The sequence below is a fragment of the Staurois parvus genome, unplaced genomic scaffold, assembly GCF_062004578.1.
Source record: "Staurois parvus isolate SC_StPar_1 unplaced genomic scaffold, SC_StPar_1.0 ptg000288l, whole genome shotgun sequence".
NCBI classification, from domain to species: Eukaryota; Metazoa; Chordata; class Amphibia; order Anura; family Ranidae; genus Staurois; species Staurois parvus.
In genome coordinates, this window is record NW_028318084.1 from 2,763,799 (window position 1) to 2,781,889 (window position 18,091).

Genomic DNA, 18,091 nt, shown 5'->3' on the forward strand with positions numbered 1-18,091 from the left:
CATATAGTAATTCATTCCCCATATAGTAAGTCCCCCATATAGTAATTCATCCCCCATATAGTAAGTCCCCCCCCTGTGTCAATTCACTTACCTTTGGTCCGCGCGTTCCTCTCGTATTCCCGCGCCGTTCTGGTCTTCAGGGAGGACTGTGAGAGGAGTTCGTCACGCTGCCCCGCCTACATCCTGACAGCTGCAGAGTCCTGACGTCCGAGAGGAGGGAGGGGGGCGGCCATCCGAGAGGGGGGGCGGCCATCCGAGAGGAGAGGAGGGGAGGGGAGAGGAGGAGAGGAGGGAGGGGAGAGGAGGAGAGGAGGGAGGGGAGCGGGCGCCCGGCACACAGGAGAGCCGCATCTAAATTTGTAAAGAGCCGCGGCTTGCCGACCACTGGCCTTGCGGGAGCCTAGCTCCGCGGGCCGGATTAAAAGGTCCGCCGGGCCGTATACGGCCCGCGGGCCGTAGTTTGCCCATTGCTGGGCTAGACTCATCCACCTCACCAACCGCTCCACATCTGCCACCCCCCTCTGCCAATCCCTTCACTGGCTCCCGATCGCCCAACGCATTATATTCAAACTGCTAACCCTGACCTACAAAGCCATTCACAACGCCGCCCCAAACTACCTAACCGACCTGATACCCAAATACCACCCTACCCGTGCCCTTCACACCACACAGGACCTCCTACTCTCTAGCTCCCTGGTCTCCTCCTCCCACGCCCGACTGCAGGATTTCTCCAGGACTTCCCCCATCCTCTGGAACTCCCTACCCCAATCCATCAGACTGTCACCTACCCTCCTCACCTTCAGGCGCACCCTGAAAACCCATCTCTTCAGGGAAGCCTACCCCAACCTCACCTAACAACTGACCTCCTCCACTCCTCCCACCACTCCATCCCCCACAGCCATTTCCTCCTGTACCACTTTCCCCTCCCTCCTAGATTGTAAGCTCGAAAGAGCAGGGCTCTCGAACCCCTCATGTATTGTATTGTTACTGTCTTGTCTCATGTTCTGTCCCCCTTGCTACTGTACAGCGCTGAGCAAACCCGTTGGCGCTATATAAATACTGTATAATAATAATAATAATAGAAAAAGTTGGATGGGGGAGGACCATCTGAGCTGTAAAGTAGAACTACAGGCAAAACATTTACTCATTCTGGACAGAGTAAGGAAGGGTTATAACCTCTGTTTTTTTTTTTCCGAGGGGGGAGTAGAGATTTTGCTTTACTTCTGTCCCATAGCCAAAATTGGAAGTGAAAGGAAATACCTGCTAAATTAAGGGAATTCTATGGGGTTCCCCAGGTCAGCAGAACTAGTGCCCCCATTTGAAAATTTCCACTCCATTAATTTTCTAGGGACACTCTCAATAATTGAGATGGTGAATCTTCCTAACAGGGGCGCAGACTGCAATAAAAACCTAATAGGTGTCCTGATCCCTTTATTACTCTATCTAAACCGTAAAAAAAAAAAAAATAATAATTGCCTTTAGTTATACTTTAATTTTTTAGTGAAGCGGGTAGAATTAGCCTGGTAAACATGTAAAAAGAAGTCTAAATTTCTAACTGCTGGCTAACAATTGTATCCATATAGATATTCTACACTACATAAGAATATTTCATGGTCACAAACATATATTTTTATTGTAATTTATTCCTAAACACAAATAAAAATACATACATTACCAGCCATCTTTGGATAAGATACCCAATATTAGAACGCTTAGCACTTATAGTGTATTATTACTATTCTGCATATGCATCACCTTTGGTTGCTTGTGCCTTCCACTTTTCTCTGTTCTGTAGTACAACGTCATACCACGTATTTTTAAAACTTTTGAAGTCCACAGTGAGGATTGAACAATTCAAGGAGGCACTTCCTTCTGATCCAGTGCTTTTCACACTCGATCGTTTAACTTCTGAGGGAGTTATGCTGTTTAAACTGAAAAAAAAAATCAATGCAATTCGTTAGAAAAGTGATTATAGAAAGGTCAAAATTTATTTTGCTAAGCTTTTAGAAATAAATGAGTAAAATTTAAGGTAAAATACCTACTTCCGGCCTTTGCACTTTTTTTTATTTTAAGAAACATTACTACTCATTTTTTGTGTCAATTTGCACAAGAGTCAGTTAATGATTGATCGGTGTTTAAAGCCGAAATATCTATCTGAATTGCTAACGGTTGTCCTCTGGGATTTCTAGGTGTTCTAAATATTCCCTTATTTATTGGCACTTTGCCTTTATTTCATTACATTGGATCTACTTTGTCTCATTCACTCAATTTGTTTTCAGTTGCACCCCAAGGTCTTCTTTTTTACAAGACAACTATATACACGTGTTTGTTATTTGTTGTATGTACCTGTAGTAGGGGCCAGAAACAATATTGTGCATTTTCCTTTTTTTATCCTACCTAAAAAAAATTGACCCTGACACTATTTTTTTTTTTTTTTACTCCTACCTACAATATTTTTATTTATTTCAGGTACTTATATAGTGCTGTCAATTTACACAGCGTTTTACATATATATTGTACATTCACATCAGTCCCTAACCCTCAAGGGGTGTACAATCTAAAGTCCCTAACTTACATTCATACATACACATATTAGGGCCAATTTAGACAGGATCCAATTAACCTACCAGCATGTCTTTGGAGTGTGGGAGGAAACCGGAGCACCCGGAGGAAACCCGAGCACCCGGAGGAAACCCACGCAAGCACAGGGAGAACATGCAAACTCCATGCAGGAGGCGCCATGGTCGGGAATCGAACCCATGACACATTTACTGCAAGGCAGACGTGCTAACCACTAAGCCACTGTGCCGCCCACAATATGCAGACCCTGACCATAATCTTAGACCCTAACCTTGACCCTAATCCTGGCGCTGTCCTAGAGTAAACCCTAGCTATTTTTTTTTTCTTATTACACACACTTCTTTGTTTATATTTTTTTCCTCTAGCAAGGAGAAAAATAAAACATGTATTTTCTACATTCAAGAGAAGGAAAAACACTGGGTTGGGTTGTTCAGTGACTAATTACTGTGATAGCCAACCACAGAGATCAGGTGATCAGGAAACGGGCCTCTGAGTCCAGTTCACTCCCAGCACAACATACAGTTGCAAGAAAAAGTATGTGAACCCCTTGGGATTACGTGGAGTTTTGCATGAATTGGGCATAAAATGTGCTCTGAATGTCATCTAAGTCACAACAATAGAAGAACACAGTCTGCTGAACATAATACTACACAAACATTAGATGTTGCCATGGTTTAATTGCACATAACATGTAAACATTCACAGTGCAGGGAGGAAAAAGTATGTGAGGCCCTAGCTTAATGACTTCTCCCAGAGCTAATTGGAGCCAGGAGTGAGCCAACCTTGACTCCAATCAGTGTGATGATATTGGATGTGTTTCAGACAGCTGTCCTGCCCTTAAAAAACACACACCTGTTTTGGGTTTACTGGTTTCAAGAAGCACTGTCTGATGTGAACCATGCCTCGCAGAAAAGAGCTCTCAGAAGACCTACAATCAAGAATTGTTGACTTGCATGAAGCTGGAAAGAGTTACAAAAGTATCTCCAAAAGCCTTGATGTTCATGTGTCCACGGTAAGACAGACTGTCTACAAATGGAGAAAGTTTAGCACTGTTGGTACTCTCCCTAGGCGTGGTCGTCCTGTAAAAATGACTGCAAGAGCACAGCGCAGAATGCTGCCTGAGGTAAAGAAGAATCCCAGAGTGTCAGCTAAAGACCTACAGAAATCTCTGGCACATGCTAACATTTTTGTTGACACATCTACAATAAGGAAAACATGAAACAAGAATGGAGTACATGGGAGGACACCACGGAGGAAGCCATTGCTGTCCAAAAAGAAGATTGCAGCACGTTTGAAGTTTGCAAAAGAGCACCTGGATGTTCCACAGCACTACTGGCAAAATATACTGTGGACAGATGAAACCAAGATTGAGTTGTTTGGGAAGAACACACAACACTATGTGTGGAGAAAAAAAGGCACAGCACACCAACATCAAAACCTCATCCCCACTGTGAAACATGGCGGAGGGAGCATCATGGTTTGGGGCTGCTTTGCTGCCTCAGGGCCTGGACGGATTGTTGTCATTGATGGCAAAATGAATTCCAGAGTTTATCAAGACATTTTGCAGGAAAACGTACGACCATCTGTCCACCAACTGAAGCTCCGCAGAGGATGAGTGATGCAACAGGACAATGACCCAAAGCATACAAGTAGGGTCAACCAGTTATTAAGTCCAAAGGTTCACATACTTTTTCCTCTCTGCACTGTGAATGTTTACAAGTTATGTGCAATTAAACCATGGCAACATCTAATGTTTGTGTAGTATTATGTTCAGCAGACTGTGTTCTTCTATTGTGACTTAGATGACATTCAGAGCACATTTTATGCCCAATTCATGCAAAACTCCACGTAATCCCAAGGGGTTCACATACTTTTTCTTGCAACTGTAGCTACCCACATATGTGGCCCCATGGATCAAGATACATGTCCACAAGGCCTCATATATGTGTTCAGTTAGCGGGAAGGGGTTAAAATTAGATTTTGTTTCTACATAGCTTCACCGTGTCTGCACCTCTCTCAGCATTTGTATATGTGAAAAATATCTCTGTGTAATAAATCTTTACCTAGATCGCCTAAATCCTGTGAGCCCAGACCGCGAGGCTTCATCAATGAGTGGAATTACAATCTTCTCTGTCATGTCTGTCAACACAGTAAATGTTGGCTCCACGATGAAGTCTATAAATCCTAAAATTTCAATGAAACAATAAGCCAAAGTTAGTGTCCAATTCCTTTCCTTCTGACAGAATCAAACAAACTTACTGAAATTATTTTCATTGCACAATGGCAGCCAAAATGTTTTTAGGCATTGTTGATATGTTCAAACTCTCCACTAGATGGAGCTAAAGTATAAGCAGTGATGTTTTTATTCCTGAAAAATCAAAACTAGCAATCTGCTCAGAGCGATTGTATAAAATATGACCCATGCTAATAGAATATGAGCAATCTTTTGGTTCTGTAATGTGAGAATGAACTACTGAAGTAGGTAAGGTTTAATATTGATAAATGTAAAGTTATACACTTGGGGGCTAAGAATATGCATGCATCATACATACTAGGGAGTACCAATTCACAAAAAGAACATTGGGGAACTGGAGAAAGTACAGAGAAGGGCAACCAAACTGATACGAGGCATGGAGGAGCTCAGCTATGAGGAAAGATTAGAGGAACTGAATGTATTCTCTCTTGAGAAGAGGAGATTAAGGGGGGATATGATCTCCATGTATAATACATAAGGGGGGATATGATCTCCATGTATAATACATAAGGGGGATATGATCTCCATGTATAATACATAAGGGGGGATATGATCTCCATGTATAAATACATCAGTGGTTCATATAGTGAACTCTGTGTAGAGCAGGGGCGGACTGACCATTTGGAAACTCGGGCACTGCCCGAGGGCCCGGGGTCAGTAGGGGGCCCCATGAGATGCCCCTGGTACCTTTTTCATAGGCTTTTTTGAGTTTGGGCAAGGACACAGGGGCCCCATGATCCCCTATTGCCCGGGGGGCCCCATGAGTTGTCGGTCTGCCCCTGGTGTAGAGTTATTCACCCTGAGGTCATCACAGAGGACAAGGGGGCACGCTTTACGTCTGGAGGAAATTAAATTTAATTTCCAAACATGGAAAGGTTTCTTCACAGTGAGAGCTGTGAAAATGTGGACTAGACTCCCTCAAGAGTTGGTTCTCGCCAGCTCAGTGGATTGCTTTAAAAAAAGGCCTGGATTCTATATTGGATACACAGAATATACAGTCATGGCCGAAATTGTTGGCACCCTTGATATTTTTCCTGAAAATCAAGTATTTCACACAAAAAAGGTATTGCATTAACACATGTTTTGCTATACACATGTTTATTCCCTTTGTATGTATTGGAACAAATATAAAACAGAGGCAGAAAAGCAAATATGACATAATGTCACACAAAACCCCAAAAATGGGCTGGACAAAAGTATTGGCACCCTTAACTTAATATTTGGTTGCACACCCTTTGGAAAACATAACTGAAATCAGTCGCTTCCTATAACCATCAATAAGCTTCTGACACCTCTCACCCAGAATTTTGGACCACTCTTCCTTTGCAAACAGCTCCAGGTCTCTCTTATTGGAAGGACACCTTTTCCCAACAGCAATTTTAAGATCTCTCCACAGGTGTTCAATGGGATTTAGATCTGGGCTCATTGCTGGCCACTTCAGAACTCTCCAGCGCTTCTTTGCCATCCATTTCTGAGTGCTTTTTGACGTATGTTTGGGGTCATTGTCCTGCTGGAAGACCCAGGATCTTGGACGCAAACCCAGCTTTCTGACACTGGGCCCTACAGTGCGACCCAAAATCCTTTGGTAATCCTCAGATTTCATGATGCCTTGCACACAGTCAAGGCACCCAGTGCCAGAGGCAGCAAAACAACCCCAAAACATCATTGAACCTCCACCATATTTTACCGTAGGTACTGTGTTTTGTTCTTTGTAGGCCTCATTCCGTTTTCGGTAAACAGTAGAATGATGTGCTTTACCGAAAAGCTCTATCTTGGTCTCATCTGTCCACAAGACGTTTTCCCAGAAGGCTTTTGGCTTACTCAAGTACATTTTGGCAAACTGTAGTCTTGCTTTTTTATGTCTCTGTGTCAGCAGTGGGGTCCTCCTGGGTCTCCTGCCATAGCGTTTCATTTCATTTAAATGTCGACGGATAGTTCGCGCTGACACTGATGCTCCCTGAGCCTGCAGGACAGCTTGAATGTCTTTGGAACATGTTTGGGGCTGCTTATCCACCATCCGGACTATTCTGCGTTGCAATCTTTCATCAATTTTCCTCATCCGTCCACGACCAGGGAGATTAGCTACAGTGCCATGGGTTGCAAACTTCTTGATAATGTTGCGCACTGTGGACAAAGGCAAATCTAGTTCTCTGGAGATGGACTTGTAACCTTGAGATTGTTGATATTTTGCCACAATTTTGGTTCTCAGGTCCTCAGACAGTTCTCGTCTCCTCTTTCTGTTGTCCATGCTTAGTGTGGCACAGACAGACACACAATGCAAAGGTTAAGTGAACGTCTCTCCTTTTTATCTGCTTTCAGGTGTGATTTCTATATTGCCCACACCTGTTACTTGCCCCAGGTGAGTTTACAGGAGCATCACATGCTTGTAACATTCTTATTTATCCGCAGTTGTGAAAGGGTGCCAATACTTTTGTCCAGCCCATTTTTGGAGGTTTGTGTGACATTATGTCGAATTTGCTTTCTTTCCTCCCTTTTTTTGTTTTGTCCCAATACACACAAAGGGAATAAACATGTGTATAGCAAAACATGTGTTAATGCAATACGTTTCGTGAGAAATACATGATTTCCTGGAGAAATATCAAGGGTGCCAACAATTTCGGCCATGACTGTATATGGCTACTAGATTTATAGGTAAGATTGATCCAGGGAATATCAGATTACCTCTCGGGGGATCAGGAAGGAATTTTTTCCCCTGCAGGAACAAATTGGATCGTTCTTTGCTGGGGGTTTTTTTTGCCTTCCTCTGGATCAACTGTGGGTGTAGGATTATAACTTTTTTTTTGGTTTGAACTGGATGGACTTTGGTCTTTTTTCAGCCGGACTAACTGTGTAACTATGTAAGTACTGAACTTGTGACCAATTCTGGAAATTAGCCAGTACATGCCTGTTTTTCCTGGCTTTTGAGGTGACTTACAACAAAGCACAACCAAAACCAATAACATTTTAGTTTTATCAATGTTCACATTTTTCTGCACCGGTATATCTGCTAACAGTACAATATGATTTAAATGCTAGTAATGCTTCAAAGGGCTTGTTTTGCAGATTTTCTGTCTGCAAAGCCTGGTTGCCACTAGCAGTGATTGGCTTACTTGCATTGCTTGCTTTATTTGGTAGCGTTGGACCTTCCTTAGAAGTTTATTGATAAATGTTTTCATACAAGAATCATACAACTTTCAACCAGGGGTTCACACATTTTCCTAATTGAATCCAGTTAGGGGTATATTTATATTTTGTTGCAGATGCAGTATGTCCAACTTTTGTGTACTTCTTGTAGCGCAAATATTACTGCAGGTATCTAAATTGATTTTCATCTTCAATTAAATACTGTACATTATTGATAACCCAGCCTTGGCCATGACTACATTGGTGGGAAACAGGGCTTTTTGTTCCATAAACACTCTTCTACACTTTCCTTTTACAGAAAGTATGTACAGTCAGGTCCATAAATATTGGGACATTGACACAATTCTAACATTTTTGGCTCTATACACCACCACAATGGATTTGAAATGAAACGAACAAGATGTGCTTTAACTGCAGACTGTCAGCTTTAATTTGAGGGTATTTACATCCAAATCAGGTGAACGGTGTAGGAATTACAACAGTTTGCATATGTGCCTCCTACTTTTTAAGGGACCAAAAGTAATGGGACAATTGGCTTTTCAGCTGTTCCATGGCCAGGTGTGTGTTATTCCCTCATTATCCCAATTACAATGAGCAGATAAAAGGTCCAGAGTTCATTTCAAGTGTGCTATTTGCATTTGGAATCTGTTGCTGTCAACTCTCAAGATGAGATCCAAAGAGCTGTCACTAGCAGTGAAGCCATCATTAGGCTGAAAAAACAAAACAAACCCATCAGAGAGATAGCAAAAACATTAGACGTGGCCAAAACAACCGTTTGGAACATTCTTAAAAAGAAGGAACGCACCGGTGAGCTCAGCAACACGAAAAGACCCGGAAGACCACGGGAAACAACTGTGGTGGATGAGCGAAGAATTCTTTCCCTGGTGAAGAAAACACCTTTCACAACAGTTGGCCAGATCAAGAACACTCTCCAGGAGGTAGGTGTATGTGTGTCAAAGTCACCAATCAAGAGAAGACTTCACCAGAGTGAATACAGAGGGTTCACCACAAGATGGAAACCATTGGTGAGCCTCAAAAACAGGAAGGCCAGATTAGAGTTTGCCAAACGACATCTAAAAAAGCCTTCACAGTTCTGGAACAACATCCTATGGACAGATGAGACCAACATCAACTTGTACCAGAGTGATGGGAAGAGAAGAGTATGGAGAAGGAAAGGAACTGCTCATGATCCGTCGCATACCACCTCATCAGTGAAGCATGGTGGTGGTAGTGTCATGGCGTGGGCATGTATGGCTGCCAATGGAACTGGTTCTCTTGTATTTATTGATGATGTGACTGCTGACAAAAGCAGCCGGATGAATTGTGAAGTGTTTCGGGAATATTATCAGCTCATATTCAGCCAAATGCTTCACAACTCATTGGACGCTTCACAGTGCAGATGGACAATGACCCAAAGCAGACTGCAAAAGCAACCAAAGAGTTTTTTAAGGGGAAGAAGTGGAATGTTATGCAATGGCCAAGTCAATCACCTGACCTGAATCCGATTGAGCATTTCACTTGCTGAAGACAAAACTGAAGTGAAACCCAGCGTCTGGTGATGTCTATGCCTTCCAGATTTCAGGCTGTAATTGACTGCAAAGGATTTGCAACCAAGTATTACAAAGTGAAAGTTTGATTTATGATTATTATTCTGTCCCATTACTTTTGGTCCCTTAACAAGTGAGAGGCACATATGCAAACTGTTGTAATTCCTACACCGTTCACCTGATTTGGATGTAAATACCCTCAAATTAAAGCTGACAGTCTGCAGTTAAAGCACATCTTTGTTTAATTTCAAATCCATTGTGGTGGTGTATAGAGCCAAAAATGTTAGAATTGTGTCGATGTCCCAATATTTATGGACCTGACTGTATAAGGGAAGGATCTCAACTTCATACACTGAGAACTACACTTTGGTGCATTTAAAACAAACAGAAAATCTTACTTACATATTTCCACAGACCCTAAAACAGGATTCAACCCAAAAACAAACATGTATCATATTGCAACTTACCGATTCTTAGATATGATGACTATATTAGTTATGTTTTTTCTTTTATTTTCATCTGGTGATCTGGCTAGTAAGACTTTGTTTTTCAACAGAACAAACTTGTCCTACAGATGTAGCAGTTTGAAGGTTGAGACAAACCATTTACCACTAACAGGGGTGTTTACAATGATCACCTTTTATTTTATGTAAAAACCTCTTAATGGAAAAGAAACTGATTATTAACTGTAACTGATTATAACGTGTGAGCTGGAGTTTGGCTTCATTTCGTTAGTGTATTTAAATCTGCTTGTGTATGTAGCACTACCCACCCCCAGACTGGCAATGCTGTTGTCCATAGGTATCTCTGCTGCTCTTTCATCCAGTGTGTAGGTGTCCTAATACAGGAGGCATGTAACTAAGTGGATCACCAAGTGAAAGCAAAGGGGAAAAAAAAGGCAAAAATAGAAAACTAAGGCAGCCAACACATCTAGTGATTGGTAAGCTGCAATTTATTACATTTTTGGTTTTGGGTTTAAGATTTCAAAACAGAAAAATCCTTCTTGTGTCCATGTGTACTGTTGAATATCACCTTGAGCATACTAGGACGTCATTGATCAGCGGCACTCTGATATGCAATCATACTTTACATTTCAAAGTCAAAAGCCAGCCCACCTTTTTCTGCCTATAACTAATGATAAACATAATTTCAGGGCAAAACAACAGGTTCACTTTAATTCCTCCAAGCTCCTTGTACTCTTCTTGTCTTTCCTCCCTGTCACTACACTTGGATTTGAAAGACACATCCCTGTGTCAGATCTAAGTTGCTCTAGATCCGTGGTCTCCAAACTGTAGCCCAGGGGCTGGATGCAGCCCTTTGCTTGCTTTTATCAGGCCCTTGGGGCACTATTTAATCCACTGACCACCAATGAATTCCTCCTAATGATACCAACAATAGGTCACAATTCCAACCAATGACACCAACGATGAGGCACAGTTCATCCCAATGATACTAAGAATGGAGTCCAACGACACCAATGATGGGGCACAATTTCTCCCAATGACACCATTTGTGGGGCACAATACCTCTCACTAACACCAAAAATGGAGCATTGTTTATTCCCACTGATGCCAAGACATTTTTCCGATCCAGCTCCCCTAAGGTCTGAAGGAGAGTAAACTGGCCCTTTGCTTAGAAAGTTTGGAGACCCCTGGTCTCCAAGCTGTAGCCCAGGGGCTGGATGCAGCCTTTTGCTTGCTTTTATCAGGCCCTTGGGGCACTATTTATTCCACTGACCACCAATGAATTCCTCCTAATGATACCAACATTAGGTCACAATTCCAACCAATGACACCAACGATGAGGCACAGTTCATCCCAATGATACTAAGAATGGAGCCCAACGACACCAATGATGGGGCACAATTTCTCCCAATGACACCATTTGTGGGGCACAATTCCTCTCACTAACACCAAAGATGGAGCATTGTTTATTCCCACTGATGCCAAGACATTTTTCCGATCCGGCTCCCCTAAGGTCTGAAGGAAAGTAAACTGGCTCTTTGCTTAGATGCTGGATGTAGCCCTTTGCTTGCTTTTATCAGGCCCTTATCTGACCACCAATGAATTCCTCCCAATGATACCAACAATAGGTCACAATTCCAATGACACCAACGATGAGGCACAGTTCTATATGAAACTTATAGGACTCTCTATTCCCCCATGTGACAGTGGGCCAACCACATGGAGTGAGTCACGATCACCCGCTATACCTGGAAGAACCAGGTATTTTCTTCACCCCAGTGGCTGAATGGATCAGTGGAGGAGTAAAATTAAGGGATGTGCTGCTGGGGAAAAGGAGCATCAAAGAAACCTGTTGCTTTGTTTGTTTTACGCATTATGGGCAGGCTTAATAACCAATAGTAATGAGGGTGGAAGAGAGCGGATAACTACTTTATGGAATGTCAGCTTTCCATATCAGAGTATTCCACCCATTCTCTGTGGTGCTCCAGAAGGCATTTAAAGGGTATGTATATACGCATTGGTGGGTGTATGCTTTCCTTTCCTATTGCTGGGAAAATGTTAAATTTAGTATGATGAAGTAATATTGCCTGTAGAGAAATAAAACAATTATGAATAAATCAACGTTCCCATAACAGTTTTGTGTGGCATATTAAGCAAATTAATTGTATTTACTGCCAAACCATTACAAGTAATTGAGCTTTGTTTTGAATAGGCACACGGTAAGATGAAAAGGATTTTTTATTATTATATCTAAATCCTCTCCATAATTAATTTCTTGACACACCTTATTCTTGAACATAAGAAGAGCTTCTTCTGAGCATCAATGCACAAGAACAAATATTTTGCGTGTGTATATCAGTTCACTTTATAAATGAAAAAAATGCTTTATAGTAGGCTAGCTTTCAAAAAGAACAAAAAATATTTTTTATACGTATTCTTACCTATTTGGGATTGAGCAACCATTGTTGAATTGCGATCGCACAGTGGAGAAAATGGAAGGCCAAGTTCTGCTTCTTTGTCACCCTGAAAACAGCAGTATACTGAGCTTGATATAATAATTACATTGTATAAAGACTAGATTAAAAAATAAATGCTCCAAGCAGGTACAAGTAAAAAAGTCCGGGGCAAGCAGATCCCATAGGAGATTATAGGATTAACCCATTCTCAAAGTAATTGCACTCAATTAGGGATGCATGTAATAGCGAACAGAAAAGGTAAGTATTAAAATCGCCCAGTGGGGCCACAAGGGGGAGAGGAGGTTGATTTAAATAACGGGGGGCACACAGAACCCAGAGATGGGTATTTAGGTTTACTTATGAGCTCCAATGTCCACAACTTCTATAATCTAAAGGCTGCAGCACTGCTTGAGCATACAAATAAATATATAACCTCCTCCACTTCAAACCCCTCAAAAAGTCATACTTTCTCCCTAGAAAGTGCAATATTCATATGATATAACCTTTTTGTAATACAATAATAATACAATTAAACCCTAAAGTGTCATATGCAATCACCAAAATCCCAATAAAAATTGTCCAAAAAAAGAGAAAGAAAAATCCAAAGAAAAGTCCAGTGCCCAGATGAAGTCCGGAAAAATGTAAAAAGGTCAAGACGCACGTACGCAAACCGGAAGTGTCGCCGTGGCCATTTTGTTGGTTATCCACACATGGTTTTCTGCATTTGTTTGTTGGAACTTGCATAGGAGCCATGTTTGGAGCTGGAAATTCTAAATTTTAAATGTAAGTGGCTATTAAAATTTTCCCTATACTTTGAATATGAGTCCTGAGACCCTTCTTGTCTTTCTGAGGACCTTGGAAAAATTTCTTTGAAGAGAGAATGGAAGATCTCTGATCTATAATGCTGATAAGCTGATTATATACATGCAGAGGGTAATAGTATTTAATACTATTGGTGCTGGTTTTTGGTGTTTTCACAGTGTTGCAGTGATCACAGAGTGTTCACAGTTTAACTTGTAGTACATATGTGCACTATATAAAATAATTAATTTATTTTCTAAAAAGTTTTTTGCACATTTTAAGAGGTTGTGTTTTTGCACGGAGTGATTATTCTTTTATATAAAGGTAATGCACTAGAGTATTTATTTTTATTTTTGAGGTTCTTACGGGATGGAATAGGATTCAATCCTTCCTATTGGATGAAAAAGTTTGGAAATCTGGGAGCTTTTTGAACACTGGACTTTTCTTTGGATTTTTCTTTTTCTCCTTTTTTTGGACAATTTTTATTGGGATTTTGGTGATTGCATATGACACTTTAGGGTTTAATTGTATTATTATTTTATTACAAAAAGGTTATCATATGATGAATGCTTGAGCATAATCTACTTTTCTGATCAATTTATGTTTCAATATATGATACATACTCAAACACTATTTTTTTCCATTTACATCTCATTTATGTGACTTAGTGCATGATGTATAGTTTTTTAAAACGGATATTGAGTTAGAATTTTGCTGATAAGTAATATGTCTGTGACTTTGTGGCACTGTTTAAAATTTAAAGTCAAGCTAGGATATAAGAATTATTTATAAATACACATATATTTGTGTAATAACATCCATAAATAAATCTGCAATTATATGAAAACCAATACAATAACTATGTTCATTTTCTTGAGGTTCTTTGTTCTTTCAATTTTCTCTGACCTTGAAAACAGTCAGTTTTTGTTATTATTATTTGTGTACTTTATGTGCTACAATGTTGTCTTTGTTTGACTTAAGATAAAGATTTGCTGTTTACAGATCATCATTCACTTTTTATTGTCAGCATTGACTTCCTTTGCCAAAGTAGTTTACCCTTCCCAGATAACACCCAAGAGACTAAGTAAAATATGTACATATCATCTAAATTTCCAGGAATTTACTGTACTATAAATCCTGCAGGACTTATTCTGCACAAGAGAAATAAGGTTTGCCACGGCCCTGACTAATCCACTAAAGGGCACATTTTTAAAGCAGTGAATGTGACCTTCAATGGAAGTTAATCATTCACTGTAATTTAGAAGACATGCACCTTAAAAGATTCACAGAGAAAGTAATCCACTCCAGTGCTAGTGAGGCATCCCATCCATCCAGTTGTGGAAGAAAAAGGTTAAGTTGAAACAAAAAAAATAATAATTGTAAAAAAGTTACACCCAAGCACATAAAATGCCTCCCCACGAAAAAAAAAAAAATCCTCCCACATATACACACCTACGAATGTAAACCCATGTGTCAGGGGCGCCTATGAAAATGTTGTTTGTGACACAAATTGCATACATTCGTGCACATTGAAGTGAAAATAATAATTTAGCATCAGACCTCATCCAGAACGCTAAACTTTTGTGTATTTGTTTACCTAAATTGTGTGTTTCCTAGACCTTTGCAGTAATAACTACCACTATTTTATTCTATAAAGTGCCTGCTTTCAGAAAATATATAATGTGTTGGGGGTTTTATATAATCTTCAGGCCTAAAATGTGTGCAAAAATCAGCTCTGGCAGTGAAAGAGCTAAAGGTGCTTTGTAGTGCAAACCAAAGTACACCCCTGCTCCAGACCTCAGCGCGTTTTCAAAATCCTGTACAAAGTAATGGCTTTAGGGAGAACCTATGTTGTTTAAAGTGACTCCGAAGGCACACTTTTATTTTTTGAAAATTAAACATTTTATAGTTACCTGCTCTGTGCAATGGTTTCCCTTCGCTTCCTCTTCTGGGATCTCCAGCTGACCACTCCCCCCCCCTCCTGCTAAGTACCCCATAGCAAGTCACATTGACATACAGAGCATAGCTCGCAAACCCCCCCCCCCTCACAGGCTGTGATTGATAGCAGCAGTATCCAATGGCTCCTGATGCTTCCTCTCTGTCCAGTAAGGAGAGGGAGAGAGCCACGAGCCGCTTCTAGTTAGTGAAATCTCTCAGAAATATTGAACATTAAGCATCATAGATCTGCTTAAGATTGTAGAAAAGGTTATAAAGTAGGGTTTTTATCAGGGGTACAAGTACAGATTATAGGGCCCCATAGCAAAATTTTCATTGGGCCCTGTTGCAATGTCTGTCTGTGGCACTTGGTGGTATCAACAGTGGAAAAAGCTGTCAATTATCTCAACATAAATTATCTGTCAAAAATGTAAAAGGTACAATTTTTTGTCTTTCAGCATCAGCTGATTTTTTTTTTTTTTTTTTTTTTTAGGGGTTTACGGCCTTGGTGTATGTGTAAATTCTAAGCCTTGCCACTTCTTTCCCCCCTTTCTTTCTTGCAGATGAGGAGGATTGAACTGTACATCCAGCAGCTATTATGGCAAATAAATGCACTTGCTGTACAGAGAAACTAAAAGAAAGCTGAAACTGAAAGACTCCTCTGCCTTTGACATAAGCTCTTCTTGACTGGAGATTCACAGGAAGTCAAGATCAGCTTCAAACTTTCTAACCACTTTGACACAGTATTTGATCTTCGTGTACATGAGATGATAGCCTCAGCCTCTATAGCAGCCATGTGGGCTGCTATGACTATGGTTATGCCATTTTTGGTTTTAATTAGCAATCCTATGATGTGCAAATGTTGGCACTATTGGAGTAAGTACCACAAACATGAAAAAGAATTGAAAAAAATAAAAATAAATAAAAAAAATAAAATAAAGATTATATATATATATATGTGAATTGTGATCCCATTCCTGCTAGGACATACAATATTAGGATTATCACTCTGTGAATTTTTAGTGTACTCTCCCATACCTCTTCAGGTAGAGTTACCTTATTCACCATTATATTTAAAACAAAATGAATCAGCAACTCAGTTGTCCTGACCTTGCACTGAAGTTAATAAGGAGGACAGTTCATACTGCATTAAAAAATTAAAAGTACACGATATTGCCAAAAGTATTGGGACATCCCTCCAAAATCATTGTGTTCCAATCCCCTCCATGGCCACAGGTGTATAAAATCAAGCACCCAAGCATGCAAACTGCTTCTACAAACATTTGTGAAAGAATGGGTCACTCTCAGGAGCTCAGTGAATTCAAGCGTGGTACTGTGATAGGTGGCCACCTATGCAATAAGTCCATCCGTGAAATTTCCTTGCTACTAAGTATGGGAACAACAGCAACTCAGCCATGAAAAATTACAGAGCGGGGTCAGCGCATCCTGAGGTGCATAGTGTGTCAACTGTCTGCAGAGTCAATAGCTCAAGACCTCCAAACTTCGTGTTAACTTCAGATTAGCACAGCAGCAGTGCGTAGAGAGCTTCATTGAATGGGTTTCCATTGCCAAGCAGCTGCATCCAAGCCTCACATCACCAAGTGCAATGAAAAGCACCGGATGCCATGGCGTAAAGCATGCCACTGGACTCTAGAGCAGTGGAGACTTGTTCTCTGAAGTGATGAATCACGCTTCTCTGTCTGGCAATCCGATGGATGTGTTTGGGTTTGGTGGTTGCCAGGAGAATGGTACTTGTCTGACTGCACTGTGCCAAGTGTAAAGTTTGGTGGAGGGGGGATTATGGTGTAGGGTTGCTTTTCAGGGGTTGGGCTTGGCCTCTTAGTTCCAGTGAAGACAAATCTTAAGGCATCGGCATACATTTTGGACAAATTCATGCTCCCAACTTTGTGCCATAAAGGTCCATAAAGACATGGATGAGCGAGTTTGGAGTGGAGGAACCTAATAGAACACCTTTGGGATGAATTAGAGCAGAGACTGCGAGCCAGACCTTCTCATCCGACATCAGTGCCTGACCTCACAAATGCGCTTCTGGAAGAATGGTCAAACATTCCCATAGACCATTCCTAAACCTTGTGGACGGCCTTCCCAGGTAAGTTGTTATAGCTGCAATGGGCGGGCCAACTCAACATTGAACCCTACGGGCTAAGACTGACAGTTAAAGTTCATGTGCCTGTAAAGGCAGGCGTCCTAATACTTTTGGCAATATAGTGTATCAGTGTCATTCATTTTAGACCATACCATTGTGTACACCTATCCCTCTCATTTCACAGTTTGTTGTATTTATTCCTGTGTGATTAAAGTGTTATTAAGCTGCTATTGCTGACCTCCTTCTGAAAATGCTAACCTACATACAATCCTCAGCACTGCTTGTTTTCATAAAGGCATCAGTAAAACTAGTGTTGCTGTCATGTTGCCTTTTGTACCTTCTAGAAATTATAGAAAAATTAACACAAATAAACAGTTTTCAGGAAAAGCCCAAAAAACGATTTACCCTTTTTCAAGAGTTTTTTTCCCAATATTTAATGCACCAATAAGCTTTTTTCCAGGCTTGTCTTAAGTTTTTTCTTATAATATTGTTATGTAAAATAGCCATTAAGCAGAAAGTCAATACCTGTCTAAAGAATTCTTCTAACAATGACATTGTCCACCTGTGATGGAGGTCCCAGTTTTTTGCTGGATGGCTAATATCTGCTGTATGCAACAACAATGATAAGGCTTTCGGCTTATCAATCCTGTAAATTCAAATAAATGAACACGTTCATTACAACAGTCTGGATGGCAAGAAAATATTTTGCAGTGTCCCTTTACATTAACATAATCTATTAAACATTATATTACACACACACACATACATATATACAGTGGGGATCGAAAGTTTGGGCACCCCAG

The 18,091-nt window shown here is 40.7% G+C and overlaps 2 protein-coding genes across 4 annotated transcripts in view; one reads left to right on the forward strand and one right to left on the reverse strand.

The window, feature by feature from the left end:
* LOC149458310 (uncharacterized) overlaps positions 1-16,092 on the forward strand; it is a 234,061-nt gene extending 217,969 nt beyond the window's left edge. Inside the window, exon 3 of the transcript XR_016313473.1 lies at positions 15,745-16,092. The gene's annotated coding sequence lies outside the window, so the exon portion shown is untranslated. The remainder of the gene's footprint in view (positions 1-15,744) is intronic.
* Positions 1-18,091, reverse strand: part of LOC149458313 (dual specificity calcium/calmodulin-dependent 3',5'-cyclic nucleotide phosphodiesterase 1C-like) — a 298,681-nt gene that overhangs the window by 95,584 nt on the left and 185,006 nt on the right. For all 3 annotated transcript variants that reach the window (XM_089682402.1, XM_089682404.1, XM_089682403.1), the window contains exons 9-12: positions 17,814-17,934; positions 12,431-12,512; positions 4,644-4,764; positions 1,756-1,931 (exon numbers count right to left, since the gene is read on the reverse strand). In XM_089682402.1, coding sequence (XP_089538528.1) covers positions 1,756-1,931; positions 4,644-4,764; positions 12,431-12,512; positions 17,814-17,934 — 500 coding nt within the window. The remainder of the gene's footprint in view (positions 1-1,755; positions 1,932-4,643; positions 4,765-12,430; positions 12,513-17,813; positions 17,935-18,091) is intronic.